This window comes from Motacilla alba, chromosome 2 (assembly GCF_015832195.1).
Source record: "Motacilla alba alba isolate MOTALB_02 chromosome 2, Motacilla_alba_V1.0_pri, whole genome shotgun sequence".
In the NCBI taxonomy this organism is placed as follows: Eukaryota; Metazoa; Chordata; class Aves; order Passeriformes; family Motacillidae; genus Motacilla; species Motacilla alba.
This window is the reverse complement of record NC_052017.1, coordinates 43,700,299-43,724,319: the sequence shown is the minus strand read 5'-3', so window position 1 is coordinate 43,724,319 and position 24,021 is coordinate 43,700,299. Positions and strand designations below refer to the sequence as shown.

General features: G+C 42.0%; 2 protein-coding genes across 9 annotated transcripts in view; one reads left to right on the top strand and one right to left on the bottom strand.

The window, feature by feature from the left end:
- The first annotated feature begins 314 nt into the window (after positions 1-314).
- On the top strand, positions 315-3,463 carry CCR9 (C-C motif chemokine receptor 9). The gene is made up of 2 exons (XM_038128562.1): positions 315-423; positions 919-3,463. The coding sequence occupies exons 1-2, from the start codon at positions 406-408 to the stop codon at positions 2,077-2,079; spliced, it is 1,179 nt and encodes a 392-aa protein (XP_037984490.1). The 5' UTR covers positions 315-405; the 3' UTR covers positions 2,080-3,463.
- Positions 3,464-5,663: 2,200 nt separating this feature from the next.
- Positions 5,664-24,021, bottom strand: part of FYCO1 (FYVE and coiled-coil domain autophagy adaptor 1) — a 45,839-nt gene continuing 27,481 nt past the window's right edge. For 7 of the 8 annotated variants that reach the window (XM_038126835.1, XM_038126832.1, XM_038126829.1 and 4 more), the window contains 5 exons: positions 16,116-16,199; positions 13,182-13,277; positions 11,287-11,497; positions 9,899-10,008; positions 5,664-9,471 (listed from right to left, as the gene is read on the bottom strand). In XM_038126835.1, the coding sequence (XP_037982763.1) occupies positions 9,396-9,471; positions 9,899-10,008; positions 11,287-11,497; positions 13,182-13,277; positions 16,116-16,199 (577 nt within the window). In that variant the 3' untranslated portion in view covers positions 5,664-9,395. The remainder of the gene's footprint in view (positions 9,472-9,898; positions 10,009-11,286; positions 11,498-13,181; positions 13,278-16,115; positions 16,200-24,021) is intronic. The other variant, XM_038126836.1, reaches the window with a different exon arrangement.

Genomic DNA, 24,021 nt, shown 5'->3' with positions numbered 1-24,021 from the left:
TGAATCTTTTGCAAGATACAACAGTACTTTTAGATTACTTTTTGCATGTGCACACTGGGGAGCCTACAGCTTGATAAAAATGAGATAGCAGTAACTGTAGTGCATCCAAGGACTTAATCAGCACAGTGCCATAGAGAAGCTGAAGATCTAATGTAGGCTAAATGTAAATTTGTAAAATGGAAATAAGTAAGTAATTCAAATCAGCGACATCAATTTCTGTGTGGTTTATTCATCTTCCGGCCAGAGTCGTTTCAGAGTTGAGGTTTTTATTAAAGGTAGAAGTAGAAGAAGTACAGGGAAGAGAGTCACAGTCCTGCTTCAGAGTTGTGTCAAATCAAGTTGTTTTCCTCCATCTTTCCTCTGCAGATTACAGAGCTTCAGGACCGAAGAGTGATCTGGCTGAAGATGGCAGCGGCAAGTGTTGTGAGTATACAGCTATGATACTGTTCATCTCCTTTTCCTTCCCTCCCTCTCTGTCTCCATCGGTCTTCTGCCTCTTTCGAGCCACTGGTACCATCCCAACATAGCAGTAACACAAACACAAACACAGTAACGCTTCTTCTCCACCTCTTTCCAAGCTGGGCATTTTGCCTTTTGTTATGTATTTGAAGCCAAGCAAACCATGGTTTGAATTATCCGACAGACATAATGCTTTCACCACCTGCCATTTTAATAACTGGAGTTGGCTGGATGTCATGAACTGCTCTTTTGTGAGTTTTTCACTCAATGGGTCATTTTTATAAATCTCTGCTGTGGAGCACACTCCAAGCAATCTGAAATGACCTGTTTCACTGGCATCCTTTGCACTTTTTCATTTAAATGGAACAAATTGAGCATCTTAATTGCATCTGGTGGAGAGGGGCAAATGTACATTTTACTGAGCCACTCAACACAAATTTACTAGATGTCCTATTGCAGGTCACACATCCTGGCAAGAATAGCCTGGATTACTACAGGAATGACAGCGTGGTGCTGTCCCTATGTGAGAGCCCAGTGAACAGCACAGACATCATGTGTGACAAGAGGCAGGTCAGGCAGTTTGCTCAAGCCTTCCTGCCAGTGTTTTTCTGGCTCATCTTTGCTGTGGGCACAGTGGGCAACACCTTGGTCGTGCTTGTCTATTGCAAATACCACTTCAGGAGGAGCATGATGGATCTGTACCTGCTGCACCTGGCCATCGCCGACCTCCTGCTCCTTTTCACCTTCCCCTTCTGGGCCAAGGCTGCTTCTGATGGATGGATCTTTAAGGACTTCATGTGCAAAGTTGTCAACAGCATGTATAAGATCAACTTCTATGGCTGCAGCTTGCTTCTAACCTGCATCAGCTTTGACAGGTACATCACTGTAGTCCAAGCGATGAAAGCTAAAACTTGTAAGCGAAGGTGGCTCCTGCGCAGCAGGCTCATGTGCCTGGCTGTCTGGCTGACATCTGTGAGCCTGTGCATCCCAGAACTCATTTACAGCCAGAGCACACAGGTGGGTGATGTAACAGTTTGCAAAATTATGTACCCACCAAATGTCAGTGTGATCTTTAGAGTTATGGTCCTGGCCTTGAAAGTCATCATAGGATTCTTCCTCCCGCTCATTGTCATGGTGATTTGTTATACCCTTATCATCAACACCCTCCTACAGGCCAAAAGATTTCAAAAGCAGAAGTCGCTGAAGATCATTACCATGATCCTCACGGCTTTCCTCCTCTCTCAATTCCCATACAATATTGTTTTGCTGGTCAAAGCCATCAACACCTACACTGGGGTGGAGCACAGTTGTCAGGCTGCCAACCAGCTGGACATCGGGCTGCAGGTCACCCAGATCATCGCCTTCCTCCACAGCTGCCTCAACCCCTTCCTCTATGTCTTTGCTGGCGAGCGGTTCAGGATGGCGCTGGGCAGAATGATGCAAAGCTGTGGCTGCTGCTGGAGCAGGGGCCAGGAGCCCTCCTCTGCCTGTGACAGCCAGGAGCACAGCTCAAACTGGTCCTTTGCCATGCTGGGGGGGCGGCGGGTCAGGAGCTCCCTGATCCTCAACACTCACTGGACCTCCTCTGTTATGTCCCCTCCTTGCAAAGTCATCCTGTAAGTTAGTTCTCACCTTCTCCGCTCCAGAGAAGTGCCAAGCTCTTTGAAAACCATCTGTATACCCCACAGATTATCCCAGAGGGGCAGAAAGGGTTGGGTGCCTGCCCTTGACATGTGGGACCCAACTGAGGGTTGCTGGCTGAGAGAACAGGAAACCTTAGGCAGATGGGAAAATGGAACATTTGGAATGGAACAAAATGGAACCATACTTGCTATAAACAGAACTGATAGATGTCAAAAACTATCTTTGTGACAGCTGACCCATCTGCAGCTCAGACCACAACCTGAAATAACAAGACTCACAGCAGGTGGTAAACCCAGCTATGGCAGCAGCACAGGCAGATGAAGCATTCTGTCCATAGGAAGCAGGAGGAGGGGGCTCAGCCTTCATTTGCTGTCACACCAGGTTCCCCTATGGATGTGGCCTGACTTGGGAGCCCTGCCAGATTCCTACACCAGATCCTGTCCCATGTGAAGGAGAATGGCCTTTAGCTCTGACCCTGGTTTGTAGCAGTGAGCAAATGCTGCTCTCTGTGCCTGGGCAAATGCAACTCTGTTTGGCTGCATAGGTGTTTTTTCTTGCAAAGAAAAGCCAGTTGTTCATGTACATAAAGTGGGCATTGCAGAATGTGGTCTTTCTCCTGTATTTTAGCTGTGTGATGTCAGGTATGATGGCTCCTGTTTTGATACTGGGAACAAATCACCCCTCATAATAAAAAATTAAGGGCTTCGAAGACATTGAGTTGTCTGTCCTGAGGATACTTGCTGTATGGTGCAAAGCTGTCATAAACCAGAACACAGAAACCAAACTCATGGTTCAGCTGACCACCAGTTATGCACCAATATCTTTGGAAAATATATTTAACCTAGGACCAGCAAGACAGGGAGTAATTAGGTGTCAAACGTAACGAAATTTGGAATGAGACAAATTGTGGAGGCTGCCATTCCCAGAAGTGGTGTGCTGTACTGCATCCCAAAACCTGAGCCCACAGGGCATCATTTATCTGTTCCCTTTGGCTCATCCCCTCACAGGGACATGGCCTCTCCTGTCCTACCTGACCGCAGCCTGCACCTCCCACTCTTCAATTGCAGGATGTAGTGCTGAGGAGCTTTGTTTTAAATGATCTCATGTAACCTGGTTTGCCTTCTGGTACTTAGCTCTTCCAGGGAAAAAGGGTTTTCATGGTGCATTTATCATTAAAGCATGTTGGTAAACAAGAACTTTCTGCACAGTTTGGTGCTGCTTTTCTAGCTAGTAGGGTATACCTAGGCAGATGGGGCTCAAATTTCATATACATTTATTAGAAATTTTTTTATTTTACCTTTTCCTTAGAAAGAAGAATGGTCAAAGATGTATATGATTTTCACTGTATTTATAAGAAGAGTGTGAGGGGTTTTTGTAATTTGCGCTCAGTAAACAAGCCAAAATTAAATAAAGGCACTGCCACATACACCAAGGGGATGAACTGGTTGTTTCTTGCCCACACACCCTTCCCAGTTCGGATCCATACACATAACCTGTTTGCAATCACAGCAACTACCCCTCTCAAAAGAGGCCAAAGGAAAACTTTGCTAAGAGGGTCTATTTCAAATATCTAACCCTTGTGGTGTGGAAGCTGCAGCTGAGAATGCCACAGGCACCAGAGCAGGTTTAGGCTCCTGAGGCGAGGGCTGGGGTGCAGTCTGGGGAGGCAGGGCAGTTTTCTGTGGGTAGGGGAGGAGGGAGCACATTGGGGGCAGACGCTTCCCCACGGCAACTCAGTCCCACTACCCCTTTCTGAGGGTTGGGCTGATAGGGCTCTTACTCGGAGGGTTCTCCTGGCCCCCAAAGAGCCCTTGAGTTATGCAAGCAAATAAGTGCACTAACCTCAGCAGCTGCAAGCTCCTCTTCCCTGCACTATATCTCACCAGCCCCAGGAACCTGAACTTTGTGGCCATCTTACAGAAATAAAGCTTCTTCAGTCCCCAAAACACAGTGGGAAACATTCATGCTCAATCAGCAGGTGAAACTGCTGCGGGTGGTGAAACAGCAATGAATTTGCAGCAGTTTGGGGGGATGGGGTTGTCCCTGGGTCATGCACATCCTGCTCTGAGTCAGGCTGCTCCCATCACTCTGCCAGGGGAAGCTGGGGACCAACCTCCCTGGGGGTGGTTTTCCCTCTTGGGGTTGGTTCCACCACAGCTGCCTGCAGTCCAGCAGCTGCTGGTGGCTCCCGAAGCTACTCTCACCACACAAACTCGGGGGGAAGCTGCCTCCCTGCACCCCTCTGGCTGCAGCCTCATCAGCAACCCATTCCTGTTGGTCAGCACACAGCAGGGACTCAGTCATGGAAGTGCTTTCTGCCATTACTCCCTCTTGCATCTGCTGGGGGCCTCTGTCTGCCAGCAGCACAGCTCCTTGTAGTCAAACCCTTCTTGGGCTCTTCTGTCCCTCCGCCCTGATATTTTACTCGGATTTATCCCACCACAATCCCTCTTGTGCCTGGCTAGGGTGTCCCCAACCTTCACCTGATGCTCTCTTCCAGGATGGGAGGTTTCCTCACAGGCAAAGGGTATTGCCTCCCTTGCTCCATGAGCAGTCCCAGGGGACTCTGCTCATGTTTTACGCCCATTTCTAGCAGGATGGGCACCCAGCAGTTGCTGGAAGTCCTGGGAGTGGCCTGAGATCTTCCACAGCTTGGGTCCCCTCCCTTCTCTTTGAGGCCAGTTTTTCCTAGATGTTCCCAGTTTTGGGCTGTAGTCTGCTATGCTGTTGCCCTTCCTCAAAGAGGCAGCTGGATGCGTCCCTGCCCCAAGTGCTGCGTTGTCACCGTGGTGCAGGCAGTCACGTAGCGCAGCACCAGCCTGCTTGTGGTACAAGGAGAGGAAGCTGGGAGAGCCATGGGAAACTTTCACTCTCTGCAGGCAAACCCGCCTACCTGGTGCCTGCTCTGCCCAAAACAGAGACATCTTTATGGAAGCACCTCTTCCAGAGAGCAGGGAAGCGACAGAAGGGTGAGAAAGAACAGGAATTATTACTATATTTGGACTTCAAAGCATCCCTGTGAGACTTCAAGGACTAATGCAGAGGATATGACAGCCTTGTGGCAGCTTCACATGGTCCCCACAGAAAAATGTTATCCTTTGTGTGCCAAGGCCTGTTCTTGGGGCACAGAAATAGAAGTAGGGTTGGGAGAGCCTTTCCTCTAGCACCAAGGGAGGGGATATTATCCAGAATGGATAAAAATGCATTACTGGAGCTGGACACAAAGACTTTCAATGGCTGCAGCAGTTCCCTGCAGAGCTGAGGTACAGCAAGGTATGGTCACTTACACATGTACTGGCTATATGCAAAACTCACTCTTTGCAGGTCCCTCATACTCCAGATTAGGCTTTGCTGGAGCCTTTCCTAAAGGGAAGCTTCTGAATATGGAGCCAGGACTCCAGATTTCTCTGGAAATGCTCTGAACCTTCTATTGGTAATTGTAGCTTTGAAATGAGGGGATTGAACAATATAAATTTCATAAAACCCCCAAGTAGGTGATATAATTATCAGATTTATCTTCCACACAATGCTACCTCTACAAAGCAAAAAAGGGACAAACATTTGCAATGATAAAGAATTTTATTCTTAAATTCCTGAGGTTAAAAAAGGAAAAAAAAAAGCATCAAGGAAAACATTCCAACACAACCATTAACATTTCTGTAACTGTACAGACACTGGTATACATGATTTTTCCCATATCTGGAGCAGGAAGTTTGATGTGAACAGGGCTTGCAATTATTTGGCAGTTAAGACCAAAATATGCTTCTGAACAAGTTACAACCTCAGTGATTGAGCATAATTAAATCTATAGTGCAATTTCAGTTTTAGGAAAGAAGTCAGGCTTTTGTAGCTTTGCTATTTTTTAATGTGGTACACTCTTGTGCAATACCTCTTTCATTTTTCATAAAGAAACATTGAGTAATGTTGAGTAAAGGAACACTGTCATTTTCTTGAAAAACTACATTCTTTCCTTCACATAAACCTCTCTGTAATAAAAAATCTTACCCTCCATATATCCTTACCCTTTCCAGCACCCAAAACAACATCTAATTACTTATGCTTACCACAATGTATAATTTCATTGTCCTATGAATGTGACATCTCCTTCAATTAATTTCATGATCAATTAAAAATATTTTTCTCTTTATTGCATTCCTGCAGATAATAAAAAGCCCAATTCAACAAATCACCTGAGCACCTATAAATAAACAGATTTTTCAGCATTGCTGGCATAGCTCACATGAACAAGAATTTTATGAATGGAAGAATGAAGTGCTTGAATGAAATAATCTCTTGCACAAGCCTGCCCTTGTGTAAACTTGGTTTCCATGATTCCAGTAATGAACTGTCTGGGACATTTAAACAAAAGGTCTCTACTAATGTCAGGTTCTTTACTGTCTCTGTACAGCCTCTTCCAGCAGTTATGATGGGATTACTGCTCCTGGGAAACTTCTTTCACCAGCTGCACTCCTGTCCACTTGCACCTTACCAGCCTGATATTTCATCATTTGAAATTTTTTCTCCTTAGGTACTGTCTTTGGTCAGAAGCAAACATTTTCTTTCCATACTTAAACTACAGGTTCTGACTCCCACTCTTAGTCCTCTTTCAGAGAGAGAAAAAAAAAACAGTCATAAAATTACTCTCAAAAGGCAGGAAAACCTGAAGAAAAGGGACCATAAAGACTCAAATGCTAAATGAGAACAATCCAGTGGATTTACTCCCCTTCTCCCAAACAAAGGCTTCAGCCAGTCTCAGGACTGTCTACATGACAGACCTCCAGAAAAACATCTGGCTTACTACATGGAGACAATTATTTTGAGAGCTACATGAACAGGAGCTTTAAAATATTTGCCACAGGATAAAAAGATGTCAAGAACTGGATGTAGAGAGAAATCAAGAGGCAAGGCTGTAAAATTATTTTTAGTAGAAAGACTTCAAATACTTTTTAACAGAGATGTCATATTATGGCTGAAGATACTTGACAGTGTCCCTTTACCTTACATTTGGCATGTTAGAAAGATATCTCAGTAAAATTAGTATTCTAAGTAAACAACAGCAAATTGTTTTTTAAAACCACACCTAAAAAGCTTAAAAGAAAACTGCAGCAGACTTCAGTAACAGCTCAGTGAAATTGCATAGCATATGGTACATAGTACTCCATTTTTAAGCAATAAATAATCTCTTCTTGCCTAATTAAATATAAAACATAGCTTCAAGACTGAAATATACTGTAATTCATGAACTGATCCATGCCATTTATTGCTGTTTATTGCCCACGTCAGTCTCTCGTCCATCTCATTTCCATGCACACAGCCAGGTCAGGGCTTAATTACACTGCAGCCTTCAGGAGCTTGCATCTTCCACAGACCACTCTGCCTGGTAGAGGGTTGGGAGCACACCACCACCATGGGGAAAAAGGCAGCTGAAGGCAAGGGAATGCTATTGATGAGCCAGAGACCTAAATCCTAGGTACTCCATGAAAAGTAGTCATTCTTTCACAATCTTTTTCAGGATCACTGTATTATAGATTGTTAACAATTGGAACAAATGATTTTAACTTTAACTTTAGCTTTAACTGCTATTATCTTCTTTTCCATGATCAGAAATTTCCCTCTGCCGCAGCTGCTCCTGTGTAAATTTCCAACACTTGGTTTGTGATCTCCACCTTTTAAACAACCAGTCCTTTGGGGTGGGAGATCCCTTATGGGTATTGGATTGGACCAGCAAAATATAAACACCAGCTGGTCCCTTCTGACCACCTTCCCTGAGCTCATTCCTCCAATTCCCTCTCCTTGCTTTTACAACTTTGCCCCTTCCCTCTCCCCGAACCATTTGCTGCAGTCTATCCTTGCCCTTTTTAGTTCTTCCCCCTCATGCTTTATTTTCTGTCTCCTACCATGACCCCCGTATGTCAGCTACAGCTGCCACCAAGTCTCTACAGGGTTCCTCACAGGTTTTGCTGGTCTTCTACCAACTGCTGCACTAAAACCCTCCAGGTCTGAGGTTTCCTTGGGAGAACAGTAACATGAGAAATCAGACACACTTAAATTATGAGGAGGGCTGGTTGGGAGAAAGAGCTTTTCTTCTTTCTCTTGTTAAATGTTTTGCCATTCTGTTGGAAGACAGGGTTTTTTTTGTACAGAAAAATCCACTTTCAGATATTTTGACAAAAGGCTGAAATTCTATATGGAAAGCAGATGGTTTGCATAGAAATTTTGTATAAGCGAGAACCCAGTCTTCCCTTAAAAGGCAGTATTAACAGCCCCCAAATGAGAGATGGAAAGTTAGCAGTTGGATAGGACAACTGCAAGGCTTAGGAAAGGGACAGAATGCACTAACACCACTGGGTGCAGAGCTCACTAGGCCTGGATATGCATTCCATTTTGGATGGACATTTTGAGACCCGTTCAAACATTATTGCTGCCTTCCACGTGGTCTAGAGAGAGACGCAGCTGATCTCCTCAGAAACTGTGCTTTTCTGTGAATGCTGATGACTAAGGTGCTAAGGCAGGAAAAAAGAATGCTCCTCTTCCCAATATCTCCCAGTGAGCAGAACTTTATTCCACAGGGGATGTTGTGAGTTCTGCCACTGGTGCTCACCCTAGGAACTGGGTGCCGTGGGCCAACGTACAGAGTACGGTGAGCCAAAGTGAAAGGAGTTGCTGCTTTGTGTTTATTATTTTGTAACTGGTATTCAGTGCCAAAGCACTGGAAAAAGCCAGTTAAGACTCACCAAATCTTAGCCCAAAATTTATAAAACTCCTATGGTTTGCTGCTTATAAAACTTGGAAAAGATAAAAAATTCTAGATGGATTACAATAATTGTGAAGACTGAATTATTGCATAATTGCTGCTCTGACTGTAAGAGCAGTACAGCAGAACAGAGATGGTTATGTTTACACCTCAGTGAAGAGGTCAAAAATAGGCATTTTTCTTTACATTTCCTTTTGAAGGATATTTTTGGAAGAAAAATCGCTCAATTTTCAGCGGTGAATTTCAGTTTGCATTTAGATACCCCCACACTTATTTTTCTCCCCACTGAAAAAGTATTGGTTATTATTGACCTGTTAAACCAAACAACATGGCTTTTCAGCAATCTGTACACAGTACAGAACCATTAGTGTTCCTGAAAAGGCTTCTGTTTTTAGTGTACACATCTCCTCTTAAGTGCATTAGAACTATTGCATAGTTTCAAAGTCTTCAAACACAGTGGTAATCAGAATGCTTACACATGTACATAAATAATAGCATATCTTAAAAATTTAATTAAAAATACACAGTATAGTAAAGGCTATGGAAAATCACTTCCATCATAGATGACTGGTCGCTCAACAGCCAAGTGATAAAACACTCTTTTTGAGATAAACCTGTTGAGGAAAGAAAGAGAGCAAAAAGATCACATTAGCTGAAGCCAACAAAGAGGGGAAGACTTAAAAGTGTACTCAGTCTTTCAATTCACTGCTGACAAAAAGTATGCCTGTGCAAGGGCCATAGGTTTGTTTTTGTTAAAAAGATGACAATCCTGACTGAATTGTCTTGGAATGAGTCACCAATGACTTTCTTACTTCTGTTAATCTTCCCAGGGGTTCAGAAAGAAGAGTGGAATTCTGCTGTGGGGGTAGAAAAAAAACCCAAACAAGAACAAGAACCAAAACTCAGTCTTGAAGACTTCTTGGCAAGCAAGGAAAATTTTCTTATACTTATTTCTGAATGGCAGAATAATGGTACATCTGATCAGTTCCACAGCCTGTAAAACCCAGCTTATTTCACCTTTTATGCCTTTCTAGGACCTACCTAGAGAATGTGTTGTCAAATATCAGGGTGTAGATTCCAGCGTTTCTGACTTTCACCTGTCCTCTGATAGTTTCCTTGTGAGAGTTGCAGCGAGTCATAGGGATAAGAACCTGGAATTAAATACGAATCAAAATGAAGTTTGCTATCTTCCCTATAAATTGGCATTTTCTTTCAGAAAGCCTTGATTTCAGCCACCTTGAAACTCCCGAAGTGCATGCCTGTAAAACTAATTACTCTGATTAGCATTAAAAATTCCCCCAAACTAAAATCTCACAGTGAGACATCTGTTTTCCTTGGATTATATCTTTACAGCACTAACCTATGGCTATTCATCTCTGCTTTAGAGATAGAATCAAATCCCGAACTTTTGAATGTTAATCTAAGAAACTTTAATAACTTAATCAAGTGGTATATTAAATCCATATATCCAAGAGTAGGATTTAGCTAAATGTATCTTTTAATATGTTTTTATACTCCCCGTGTTATAAAATAAGCTTTCTCAGCAAATCTTAATTTTTTATCTGAGCTTACAGCAAAAAATGTGTGTATCTGTGGTTCTATGTGAGTCTTGCTGTAAAACCCTAGCACAGCTGTCAGAAGAACAGCTGACATAGATCAAGGATGACCCTATACAACACAAAGTTTTACCAAAGAAATATATCGAGACAAAAGCAGCATTCACACTTCATTCAGCTTTCAGATTAAGAAAAAGAGATATTTTACATGGAGTTAATAACTGTGCATTGAATTAGTAAAAGCTATATAAATGTCTTATTCCCCCAGTAAATCACAGTCATAGAGTTCACCCTACCACAGTGGATTAAACTAACAGCTACCTTGTCTTCAGCAAAACTTTGCAATTAGTTGAGTAAAATAAATTCACTTAATCTGTAATCCTCATGAAATATGGACAGCACATATAAAACCAGGTACCTTGGGCACTGGCTAAGAGATTTTGCACACCATCCAGCACTTAAATATATGCTTCATTTTAAGAAATGTAGGTAAACCAAGAAATTAATCTCTTTCCCTGTGGCTTCTTCTCAAGAGCTGGCAAAACCAGCCTTAAAGAGTTTACAAACTAAGTAAAATTGAGAAAAAAAGAGAATTTTGGACACTTGGACAGTCAATTCTGCTTAATAATACTGGGTGAATTTCAGATGCAACCAGTAGAAGCTACAAGGCTTTTAAACTCAACTTTTGCAGGCAACATTAAAGATGTAGCTTTGCCTTTAGCAGAACTGCAGCTTAACTGGAGAAACAAATCCTTAATGCCTTAGCAAGTGGCATGCTGGTGAAGACCTCCTAGCAATACTTGTCAATTCCTGTAGGCTGGATGAGTGTAGAGCACTACAACCTCTAAGGTAATAAGGAGACAAAGGCCTTACTTTGCACTGATCCAGCGGTGTGTCTTCAGACTCTTGGTAGACAACGCTGAAGGATATGCTTTTGGGGTCTGATGAGAAGATCCAGCTGATTGTTAGTCCCATCTCTGTAACAGTGATGGGAATGATACTGTAGGTGCTGGATTTGATGAATAGCTCTCTGTTGCTTTCTCCAAAATTCATGATCTCTTCTACTGTAAGGGGCAATTTCATCCTATGAGGGAGAAATACATGATTAATTGAAGAGATCCAATCCTCTTACTCAGGCAAAACTACTAATCATTGATTTTTATTTTCCATCTATTTCAGGTAGACTCCTCAGTGTATTTGGGATACGTCCAGAAAATGCATGAAAATTCAGCCTCTGATGAAGGTAAAAGCTACAAAAAAGCTGACTGGTATTAAGAACCTTCACTGCTCTGGCACGAGTGGATTTTGTTCACTTATTTAACTCATTTCAACTGAAGAAAACCAGTGCTGGAATAAAGCTTTTTAGAGTTACTACAGGTAAGAAAGGAGGGCTGCCCTCTACTGTTCTTTTTAAACAAAAAGCAAGTGACCTGGTTTATTCACCTTCCTAGTTGAATATAAAAATTTGCACAGGAAACAGGAGGGATCAGGATTACAGAGGGGACAGATGGATGAAATGTGAGCAGCAGCTCTGTTCTGAAGCGCTTAACGCTACATCTGGGTCTGTTTTACCCAACCAAGCTGCAAAAAAACTGACTCAAAATACTTCCAGTTAAAAAGGAAACTCTTAGCATCTAGGTGATGCAGAGTTCTACAGCATTAGATGAGCCGACTTCATTCTGGTATCTGTTTAAGACTGTGATCAGTGAGGCCCTGAAGCATGAGAACACTGGTTACTTTCTTCAGGGGAAACCTGTAATTTCTAAGATCTGTGGGATCTCACCTACATTACCCTAACTAAAACTAATCTCATCTGTCACTCTTCAAGCCAAATAAACTGCAAATCAATGAGATCAAAGTAAACCACAGTCCTGTTGTGTCTCATGTAACCTTTGATTTTAATAAACTAAATATCATTCTCGGTTTTGCCTTACCTTACAGCCCAGATATGATTCTAGTTACTGCTTCATTTACCTGGATCTCTGAACCAGGCAACAACAAGGTTGAAACATGGACTGATTTATCTACTTGTAGTCACTAGTTTAAAACCTTTCCCACAACTAAGGCAAAATTTCAAAGCTAGGTTTAAGGGGACAGTGAGCAAAGGTGAATTTCTCTAAGTCATGTGCATTTCCACACATTGGATTCCACTCTTGGCTGTGCAAGTGACATGCTGTATTACTACTGCATGTAACTAGGAATTTCAGAGCAGGACACCTGCAGAGAATTGTGCACACACAGTACACACAGAGCTTGAGCTGAAGCTTAGACAAACATTTTATGCAATGGCATGTATCAACCAGAGCAGGCAAAACAAATTCTGGGAAGCCACCAATAAATAACAGATACATGCTCCTAAAGGCCCTGAATTCCCTCCCTTTAGCAAAGATCCAACTAGAGCTGCATTTCCTGATTTGCCCTTGCAGTTTCTTTCACAGACTGCTAGAACTGCACAGCCTTCTCTCTAAACCCCCTTCGTGTTGACAGCAATTCCTGTAATAAAAATAGGAAATGTTTTCTCATGTGATGTGGACCTACATCTTTCCTTCTAATTTCCCAGTTGCACTGGGACTGAAGAGAGAGGACCTGGCTCATTGCTGCTATTCTATGTGGTTGAGTTACACCCTCTCATCCTCCTCAGACCAAATTCCACCGTGGGACACAAGTGAGCAGCTCTTCCAGGAGCCTGCAAGGCTTGTGCTCACATAGCTGGTATCTGAGCTCAACCTTTATGCTTTCACCTACAGCAATGAAATTGTTCTGCTTACATAATTTCTCCTGACTTCAACAAGCATATCTCAGCATCTTGAGCAACTTGCCAGTCTTCGGATTCATCGAAAGTTGAAGAATTACACGTGCTGTTTCTAGAACAAGGAAAAGAAGGAAAATCATGATTCTCTGAGCAGTATGTGATCAAATACATGCATGATGATGCCTTCCTATAATAGAAATGTTTTGATAGTCCTGATACCAAATTCTAGGATTCTTAGTTGGCCCATTCTAGTGACAAAACTGGGCAAAACCGCAGCCCCCTTCTGCTCATCACTGTGCACAAACGTAAAACTGTTTTTATCCTGGTTTCATGAGCTAAGAGGAATACATAAATACATCCAGCAAATCTTTTCTGCAATCATAACATAAATTTCTAAATGAGATGATGACAGGTTTTGAAGATTCTCTGGCAGGTGGGAACTTCAAGGGCAGACACAAGCAAAAGAGTCTGCACTTGTCCCTTAAACAACGCTTGCAAAAGGATAAAACGTCTCCCTGGATTTAATCTGGGAGGTGTTTTACAGACATATTATCCAGTTTCTTACTCTGACAATTGTACACAAAACATATTCTATTGCTGTAGAATTGCTACCATGTGTCTTCTTTTCCTACAAAAAATACTGCATGATTCAAACACAATACACCAAAGATACTGTTACAAGATGACAAAGCAGGATGTTTCCTCCACACCACAATGTGTCCCAGCCAGCAGTGAAGCAGAGAGAAGAACCTGCTATCCACTCCTTCCCTCAAAAAAGGTGCATGCTCTGGGTGAACACTGGAGTGGCACCACGTATGAATTATGGGGCTGGACACAGAGAGAAGGATGAGTCTGAGAGTCAGAAAACAAACACTGATTGTTTCCAAGTAAGTTAGAGCTTCTCTGACTGATTCTTGTTTTGTTTCTCTGCATTCCAGCAGTTTTAGAAAATTAAGCTCTTGTTCCCAGAAAAAATGCCAAGGATTCTTATTTACAGGGAACCAGCTGGCTGGTTCCTTTCAAAAACCAGCAGAATCTAATAAAATGTTAATACCATATGTGCTTCTGAACCATCAAGTACAGTTATGCCCCATGAGAGCATAATTGCCATACTTCCTGTAGATCAATTCTCAAAACTAATGCACAGTTTAGCATTTTCTTTTAAATCCAATGGCACATTGCTCTACAAGCAGCATTGCTGAGCAGAAGAGCATGAGAAAATATCTCCTTCAGGTGGTCATGAGCAGCATCTGAATATACTGGGTCAACAACATGCAATCACATGCCAGTTTAGCGCAGTGACATTATGGTTTGGAAACAGGACGAATTTACTGTTATGACTGCAAATTAAACTGCACCCACTGTCTACACATTTCCTGAACTGTTATCTTGGTATTCCCTGTTCTTTTATTTTTGAAGTCTCTTGAATAACTCTTGACTTCTTCAGTCCCACCACTACTGTAAATACCCTAAAGTGACAGCTGGGATGTGCGAGGGAGACTCAAAGGTGTAATTAAGTGCCAAAACCTGAGCTGCAACCAGACACAAGGAATGTAGGCATGAAGTACTTACGGACGTGTTGGTCCATAAAGGTTAGTACAACATCTGTGCAAATACTTGCTGATACAAATAATTTCTTGTTAACTATCTTTATACAACCAGATAAGAAAACTGATTCTGAAAAAAATACCAACAAACTAGAAAACTAAACTATAGCTTGTAAACCTCCATGTACATTTTGCTTGCACAGTGGGAACAGCAACCACCTTCATGCTGTGATCCACATATGTCTCCCATCCCACCAGGTTAGCTACACAACTTTAATTTCACAGCCTTGAATTCATGCAGAGCAAGAGAACTACACAATTACAGGCTTTCCAGAAGTGTCAAACTCCATGCCATTAGAGTTCTTGATTTAGTCCATTAATTTCATCTTTCATTTGGAAACCTGAAATGTAAATTAAATCCCAGGACCAATATATGTTCGTGTTCTCCTCTAAAACATGATTTTCCTTATTCCTGCTGCTGCAACCCAGTACATAGTTAGGTGGTCATCTTGCCACTTGGTTGTTCCAACCAATACATTCACCACACATCTAAGCCTAAGGGAGTGCTAAGTTTCCTGATTTGTGTATTAAACCAAAGTGCCCACAATCACAATGAAAATCCTCCTTCTCTTTGTGATATCTCACTGAGTCTAACAGTCTAAACTAAGGTCTGGTAGGCCAGATATAAGAAACACTATCATGATTCAACTGGAGCATTTTTCCCCTGACAAGAGAATTCATTGTTGCATGACCCATTCACTCTTTGTGTTAGCACTAAGGATGTTCCTACAGTTTGCCAGGTCCCCAGATTATGAATATGCAGCCTCTGGTGTATCTATTTAAACAGTTTGTATTCTTTCACTTCTTCTTCTTTTTAAAAGTGAAATGAAGTAGGGCTAAAAGCAGAAAGAACTGAAACATGGAAAAGACACTACAGCAAGAAGAGAACAGCTCTGATTCAGCAAAGCCTCAAGACAAAGATTGTTGGAAGCTGATAGAGCATTTTGAAGAATTACTGCTTCATGCTGATCTTGTTCTTATGCACTTCCTCAGGCACCTTGGTCACTGTCCCTATGGTCCCTAAGCCTTGTCCACTGTGCCTGTTCTTATACATGGAAAGCACTTCTTACAAATTATACTAAAAATACTGTGGCCAATGTCATAAATGGCTTGGGGAGTTAAAAGTTAGAAGTCACTTTTAGAATTAAAACCTGAAAAAAGATGGTTCAAATCTAGACTCAGCAATTTTCTGTTTTCATAAACACCAGAGCTCTGACAGCTGTAGCTACATGTCAGAGGTGTCGGCTTCATGTGGCTGAGCAGTGAAATCCCAGAAGCCATCTGCCTGTCAGCAGTGCAGTGATTTCTGGAGAGAACTTCTGTCATCCAGGTGAGAGTCTTACCGAATTGTGTGAAAGGCAGAAACCTGAAACGGAGACTGGAGGCTGTACAGAGCCCCTAACAGCTGCTTAGCCCAGCAAACACATCTGAAAATGCAAAGAAACAATCAAAGGCATTATGCTGAAGTGTACCAATGATTCCCTGCTGTTATCTAGCAGGTCAAACCCACCCCAGGCACTTTAACTTAGTTATTAGCCTTCCTCTCCAACCCAACAGAGAACAGTAAAAATAGAAAGAGGACAGTAAAGGATCAGAAGAAAGGATACCAGATAGCCCTTGACATGGGCAAGAAAAATGGCATGATTTGGGATGGAGCAAGAGGGATACAGAGCTCACTGAGTTTTTAACAGGGTGCAAGACAGTGTCTTGCATGAAGGTGTATGGGTGGGAAAGGGATGGAAGTGTTAAGGGCAAACCCTGGCATATGCTGAGATGGGAAAGTGTCACACAGACAAGTGCAAAACTACACAGAAAAAGATGGATGGACATGAAGATCCATCACTGTGTGCTATGGGTGAGATGCTTACTGCTATAAATGAAATCCCAGCTATTTCTCAAAGAAGTATCTATGACTTAGCTATGCTACATCCTGTATGAAACAAAGAAAAACAATCAACAAACAATACAAAAGGACTCCCCAGCCTTAAAACTGATCACACTCTATCTTCAAGACAAGAGACAATACAGAGAAAGAAAGCTAGGGAAACAATCACGACAAAGGAATATTTCTGTGTTCCAAGGGACAACATGCAAATTTTTCTTTTTTCTTTGTTTTTTTTTTCTTTTTTGGTATTGTGATAGGGAAGATGTTTGGCAAAGGCTCTGAGATGAAGATAGCTTTCAAACATTGCATTTGGAAAATGTTCAGAACCAGCAACTGGGGATTACCAGGGTGCTTTCAAGTCCCCTTCCCAGCAGGAGGCAGCAAACAGATGACCGGAAATCAACACTAAAAATACTGACAAGCTGCTGCCAGTATAGCCCAAATACTGCAGCCTGTAGATCACCAAGGCTACAGCCACCTCTGTGGGCAACACTAATTCAGACACCCTTGAATTTTCTTTTCATACAGTTCTTTAGAAGCTGTTAAGGGCAACTGAGGCAGAATTATAGGAGAGATATAGCAGAAGCAGTTTCTGGCCTGAGTTTACACCAATATCCACCAGGAGCCCCATGTCCTTTCAGCAGAGCTCCTGCCCAGCCCTCCCTGCTCAGCCTGCAGCTCTGCAGAGGCTGCTCCATCCCAGAGCCTGCAGGTTCCCTGCAGCCAGGGTGTTTTCTGCACCCAAGGTCCTTCACAGCTTTACAAACAAATGTTCTTCCGACTGACCCATCCGGGAGTAACAGCTACTCTCTCAGCCCACTCCCTATAGGGGATAAATTCGCATAACCCAGATGTTTCTACATAGCTTAACCACTGCTGTGTCATCCTCATACCTTCTTCTGCATCTCAAAATAACTGATAGAAGCAGGTGGTTATGACAACGTATTGCTCCCCTGTTTGACAGGACAGCTTGTGAATATTTAGCACCTTGCTCCCAGTTTGTTTCTTAGAGGCAGAGAAATTTCTATTGCATGCAATGAAGCACAAGGGAGAACTCATTTTTAAAGAGCATTACACAGCCTTACATTTCTTGTGTAAGTAGTGTTCTTTCAATAAATGATGTTGCAGAAGTAAGACAAATTTGGTGCTGTTTTTATTTATACACACTTGCAGGTACCAAACTCAAGCAGTCAGACATACAAGCTCACTGCTCTACAAGTCAGAGTTCCAGAAGCACTCCAGCTATGGTAGCACAGGCTGCTGCAAAGATCTGCCTGCCTGGGCTCGTTTCTCTCAATGGAGTTTCCCTCTCTTGCAGAACCAAGGGACACTCGAACTGCTGTACATTAGAACTCACTGGGTGAGGCCTTTCAGGCAATCTTGAATCAGAGGTGAGTTCTGCTAATCTTATGCTGAGTAATATCTTGTAGTAGGATTAATCTCACAGAAACATGGTTTTTGTTGCTCAAAAGAGAGGACATTTAGCTTTTGGGCTAAATCTTTAAAAAGCCAATAAACCTATCTTACAAAAGACTTAATTTACCAGGTAAACAGCTTGCAAGGATCACTAGTCTTAGAGCTGTTACTTTTATGTGCTGGCAGCAACCCTGATTGCAGGGCTGTTAAGGAGAGGCTTAAGGAGTTAAGCCTCTCCTTAACTTGGAGAGCTGGCACTGCAAAACCCCATCAACTCTTGCGAGGGAGTGTGATGGAAGGGGCTGACAGAGGATTGGTCACTCCTCCCTCTGAGAGTAATACAAATGTAGTGCATTAACGAAAATCCTCCATGTTTCAGTAAGTTACTTGAAACGGGGAAAGGAAGCAGTGCTGCCATTCAATGATGTGACTGACATCTAAAGAACAAGACGGGGCTTAACTGAACCACAAGTTCTGAAGTACTCATTGAGACTCAAACCCTGCCTTTTGGGACAGGTCCAACCCAAACCAAACAACTCTGATGCTCAGAGTCTGCAACCTGAGCCTAAATGGCAAATTTGGCAAAACAAATTCTATTTCTCTCATGGGTTTCCCCATAAACCTTCAATCCAAGCACTAAATCACCGATGTATTAGAAAGCTTAATCCTTATGCTGTTTTCAGAAGCCTCTTTGCAATTGCCTTTTGAGTATGCTTTTGAGTCCTCATCAATATAAATCTGGTAACAGATGATGCATTCAAATCCACCAGCTGTTGTGTTTGGGTCCTGACTGTCAAGACAATCCTCTTCAGCAAATAAACAGATTTGCTTTTGTCTGTCATGGATGCTTTACTACAACTCTTATCTGTTAGCACTTAGGATTTTGTCTGTCTCCTGGATGCATTAGGATTTAATTATTTGCTGAGTAAAAAATCTCAATATGTCTCCTTCCAGGCTGCCATTAAAAAGAAGGCAACATGGCAACTACAGATACTACTAACTTTTATTATAATTTCTCCATCACTGACCACTATAAAAACAGAAATGAGAATTTTCATATTAATAAGAGTCTTCCTGCCATGTATGTATTCTGTTGTTTTCATCCTTGGCCTAGCAGGAAATGCACTGGTGTTTGTCATACTAAGTTTCTAGACAGAAACTGACAGTATTTTTGCTGAACCTGGCTATAGCTGACTGGGTTTTTCTGTGGATGCAGTGATTCTGAGCATACTCTGCTGCTCAAGAGTGGATTTCAGGCACTGTGGCATGTCATGGGGCTTGCATACACTTCAATGTTAACTCCAATGTCTATCACCTTCTACCAGCTTATTGCTGTTACTTTTGCCACCAAAGCACATGTGTCAAACCAAACAAATGGCATGGGGCAAATTAATCTCTGTCTTGATCTGGGTGATCTCACAAGCATTTGCTGCAGCACACTTTGTTTTTTGGGAGGTGTTAATTTTGATAAGCCAGTATATCAGGAAGAATACCCAAACTGTCGCACAGAACTGGTTCTTGAAATGATCCAAGTGACTCTTGCTTATTTTATTCCCATGCTAGCCATCTGCTAGATCATCTGCTACTCACTAATTATTAAAACCTTACTGTATGCTAAAAGTCTTCAAAAGAACAAATCTATAAAAATATTTTCTGCACTTGTCCTGTTTATCCTTACCCAGATACCCTATACTTTCTTCAGATTGATAAAAATCATAGACTGGAGCTTTTAATTGAACATCAGCTTTGAATATGCAATTACCATAACAAAAGCTCTTGCTTATTTTTATGCCTGTCTTAACCCTCTATTTTTTCATGGGAATGAAAATCAGGAAGTACTAACACAAAGTTATCAAAAAAATCAAGATGTGCCAAATAGCAAGTTACAGCTCAACAGTGGCAAACCACCAAAGAGGAAGATTCTAAATCTTTTACTGCTTTTTATAGTGCAGATGCCACAAACATGTACCTACTATAAAACTGCCTAGAAAATCTGGCAACTATTTTTCAGCTTCTTTTTTTCCTGTTTGTTTTGTTTGTAAATACTGATGTAGGGAGTCTGAGTGAAAGAGGAAATACCATTAGTAAAAACACTGTGATCAGCTTAGAACCAACCTATTTTCATCATGATACTTCATTGCTTCCTGCTTTTTCAGTCCAAGCTGGTAACTGAGTTAACAGTGCAGAAGATCTCAAAAGTATAAAAAACAATGAGATAAAACTCCACTTTTCATGACATAAAGGTAATTTGAATTTCCTGACTCCCAAACCTCTGCCCTGCTGGTTTTCTATGAATGGTGTTTGTTTTAATAAAAGATTTTATGAGTTGTTTCAAATATATTACATATTTTAGTTCAGCCCATTAATTTAATGAGAATTCCTGAATTTTAAACATATATATTTCAATCTTAATGCTGGGTTTCATGTGTGGTTGGGTTTTTTTGGATATTTTGTTTTGGTTTTTTTTTTTTTTCCATCTAGGACAAGGTCTGTAAACAAAATCCTCTAGCATTCATCTAAAATTTCTGTAATAAAGCAGCATTTTCATCTGCCTTTCACCTACTATCAGGTTCACAGTCTGAATGTCCCATACACATCTTTGTATCTTATATCTGATAACAGAGCTCATGTTGCCAGATTACCAGGCCCCTTGTGAACACCAGGAATATCAGATCACACACACATGGGCTCCAACACTGAGCAGCGTTTCTGTAGTTGCACACTCTCACACCCTGATTCCCCACACATTCTTTGCATCGTGACATCTTTCCAGTCTGTTTTTCCTGGCACCTTGGTTCCCTTATCATGAAACTGTGGATTCCTTGGTTGTTTTCCAACCTTGTTCAGCCAGTTCTCCCTTTCCACCTCTGGTCTTTTCCCTTCCCAGCTGGAGGGGAAAAGATGTGCAGGGGGGGCAGAAAAGTGTGCAAAAGCTTGCACAAAGTAGTAGAACAGGTGTGGAGACTGGAACAGGGAAAAGAATGAAGGGATGTTGCAGAGGAGCAAAGGGAAGACTTTATACAGCTGTGGGCTGCTTGCAATAAAGGCAGGGTTGGGTCAGGCCCAAAGGGTCAAAGTCCTTTGCATTACAGCTTTGAAATACAAATTTTAACTGCTTCAAACCATTCTTGCAAAAAACACACTCTCTGGATGTTCCTTTACTCCCCATTAATACTACTCAGGCCTTCCTATCAGAGCACTGCAGCTCAGAGGTACCTGACCCTTTTTGCCAGCAGTGTGCCCATCTCAACACTTTTCCCTTTAGGAAACAGCTCTTTAGGCAATCCTTTTCTTACTACACAATCGCTTGTTTCTCCCACAGTGAAATATCTTTAAAAACTACGAAGCTACGAAGCAATGTGTTGTGGCTGCATGTGTAAAGGTGCCATCTCAACACACAGCTACAATGCAGGATTTGCCAGCATAGGGTGGCAGGAGGTGCTCCAGTCCCTTCTCCTTCTCAGCTGGTTCTGCACTGGGCAGGGAACGCTTCAGACCACATTCAGTTCCCCCTTTCGGCTACACCGCACCCTGCCCGGCCACATGAGTTGTAATGAGGCCAGCAAAGAGTGTTATGAGTCATCAAGAAAAAAACAATCCAAACCAAAGCAACCACTGTGCAGACAGGCTGAGATGTTCTTCTACCATTACCAAGGTGTGAATAAACTCTTTGTTCCTGTACCAGACTAGTGGTAACTTTGGGGTTTTTTCACTCTTCTGCTGTCTATGATCTTGATTTTGCTGCTGCAACATTTATTGCAGGCATGTTATGCCTACAACACATAAAAATGGAAATACAGTGCACTGGTTTATCCTAGGGCCTTTTGTTTTAGAATACAATATGCAAATGTGAATGCTTTAGAAATAAGAGTTCAAAAATACAACACTTCAAAAGAAAACCCATGTGCCTTGAAGTAGCAGGATGTATCGCAATTGCACAATTAATCTCAGCTTCTCACATTCAAGATTTAGATCAGGTTGGTCCAAACGCACGTAACAAACCTGAAAGGTTGAAGTAATTGCTGCTTAAACCTAACCTTTAGGAAATAGCTACTTCAAGGTCAGCCAGAGTTATGTTGGTACAATCATCTCTCTTATTCTGCCATACACCTCTGCAGTTGATGACTAAGGTGAGTTTTAATTGATTCTGAACTGACCTGTACCAATAAAGGCAGACTCTCAAGATCTGCTGTTAAGAAATAATTTTGTTGTAATTGTGTCATGTCACTTCAAGGAACGAACAACAGTGGCAGGGCTAAGACACCAAGTGAAAAATAGAGTAAAAGTACAGTAGGCACCAAAAGGGGCACAAATAGGAACACGAATGTCCTTCAAGATAATTCACTGCTTTGAGGACCAACTTGCAATTTTAGTCCAGCAAGGACTCACACCTAATATTCTAGGTATGGTCAGTGTGAAAATCTCTGCTGTCCATATAGAGAGATCATAAGAAACTACGTCAACAGAGCATGTCAGTTGCAGATCTTCTACTTGGACAGCAAGCCTCCCTTCTCTTCCCTCTCCTGGCTACTCATCTCCTTCATTTTTAAAGCTCCACCAGCTGGTTCAAATCTCTGGCAAAACCAAAATAGCTTGGATTATTTTCAGCAGATCTCAATAAAGAAGTTTAGCCTGAAAACTGACTTATTTGTATGCCTTCCTCAGATTTGTATCTAGCAACCACAATCTTGGATCCTTTGTGTGTTCCCCAGACACTATATCTAAGCAAATTCTGATCCAATTATTCAATTTAATGCAAAGAGAACATTATTGGAATGTCAGTGGAGACTATGTGAAGTTTCCATCTAGAAATCAGGCCACATTTAGCTGGACACTTTAGAAAGAGAAAGAATAAAGATGGTAAGTCTACATGAAGTTCAAGGTGGTCAGCCCAGTACAGCCAAGAAATCTGCAGCAATCAAACCAGTAGCTCAGAAAGTCACTGAACTGTAGGTCCTTGAACTGTGGGAGGAAACACAGTGGAAAATTTTCAGCGCATCTCTCAAGGGCTGCTGTCAAAGATAGGACAGAGGGTCAGCAGACAATACCGTGGCTCTGGTACATTTACTCACAAACAACTGAAGTATCTCATGCTGCACTTCCTGCTCCTTCCTGTGCTAAGTGACACTCAAGCTTTTACACATGCATGCCTCACCACAGAAACAAGTGAGAAAACCTGTGTGCTGTCACAATCAGCACAAACACAATCAGCACTGGGCCCTGCTGTTTTTCTTTAATGTGCACCACAGGCACCGCACCATCATCTGACTCACGTATCAGTTTCTAGATCTCTCCCATAACACAAACCCACAATCAACAAGTCATCTGCAATGCAAGAAGGCCATTCTCCTCTCCACTGCTCAGGCTAGTGAGACCTTCCAAACATTACAGGTGCCATGGGAAAGGCCAGGCGTCATTTGTGTTCTTTGCAAAGAATGTCTCAAGTTCAAAGTACTGCCACAGTAGGACTCACCCACCTGCTCATGAAACTGTTAACAAAAAGCAACAGAGGACAAAGCATTATTTCCTGGCTCTCCTGCTTATAATCTGACAACAAGGGAAGCTGGACAACCTTTACAAGTTTACATGGTGCAAGTAAGTTGTTCCATGGGTGCTCTTCAAGAATAGTATTCTCTTGTTAGTGGCAATCCTTCCTTCCTGCTTGAATACTTTGTAATACAAGATGAATTTAGACCAATCTTCAATTAAAACAAATGGTGACCCACACTTATTTCTCATCTCCTGGTTGTTTTCTCCAGAGCTAACTCACCTGTAATATACCTCCCGCAGGTAGCATGAATTAAAAGAAGTAGTATACTTCACTTTTTTCTTCATAAAACAAACAAACAAACAAAAATTCCCCCCCACAAACTGTCCTTTTGCAAAACAAAGGCAATACTAAATTCACAAGGGCACTATGAAGCTCAGTTCCTTCATGTCTGCCCAGC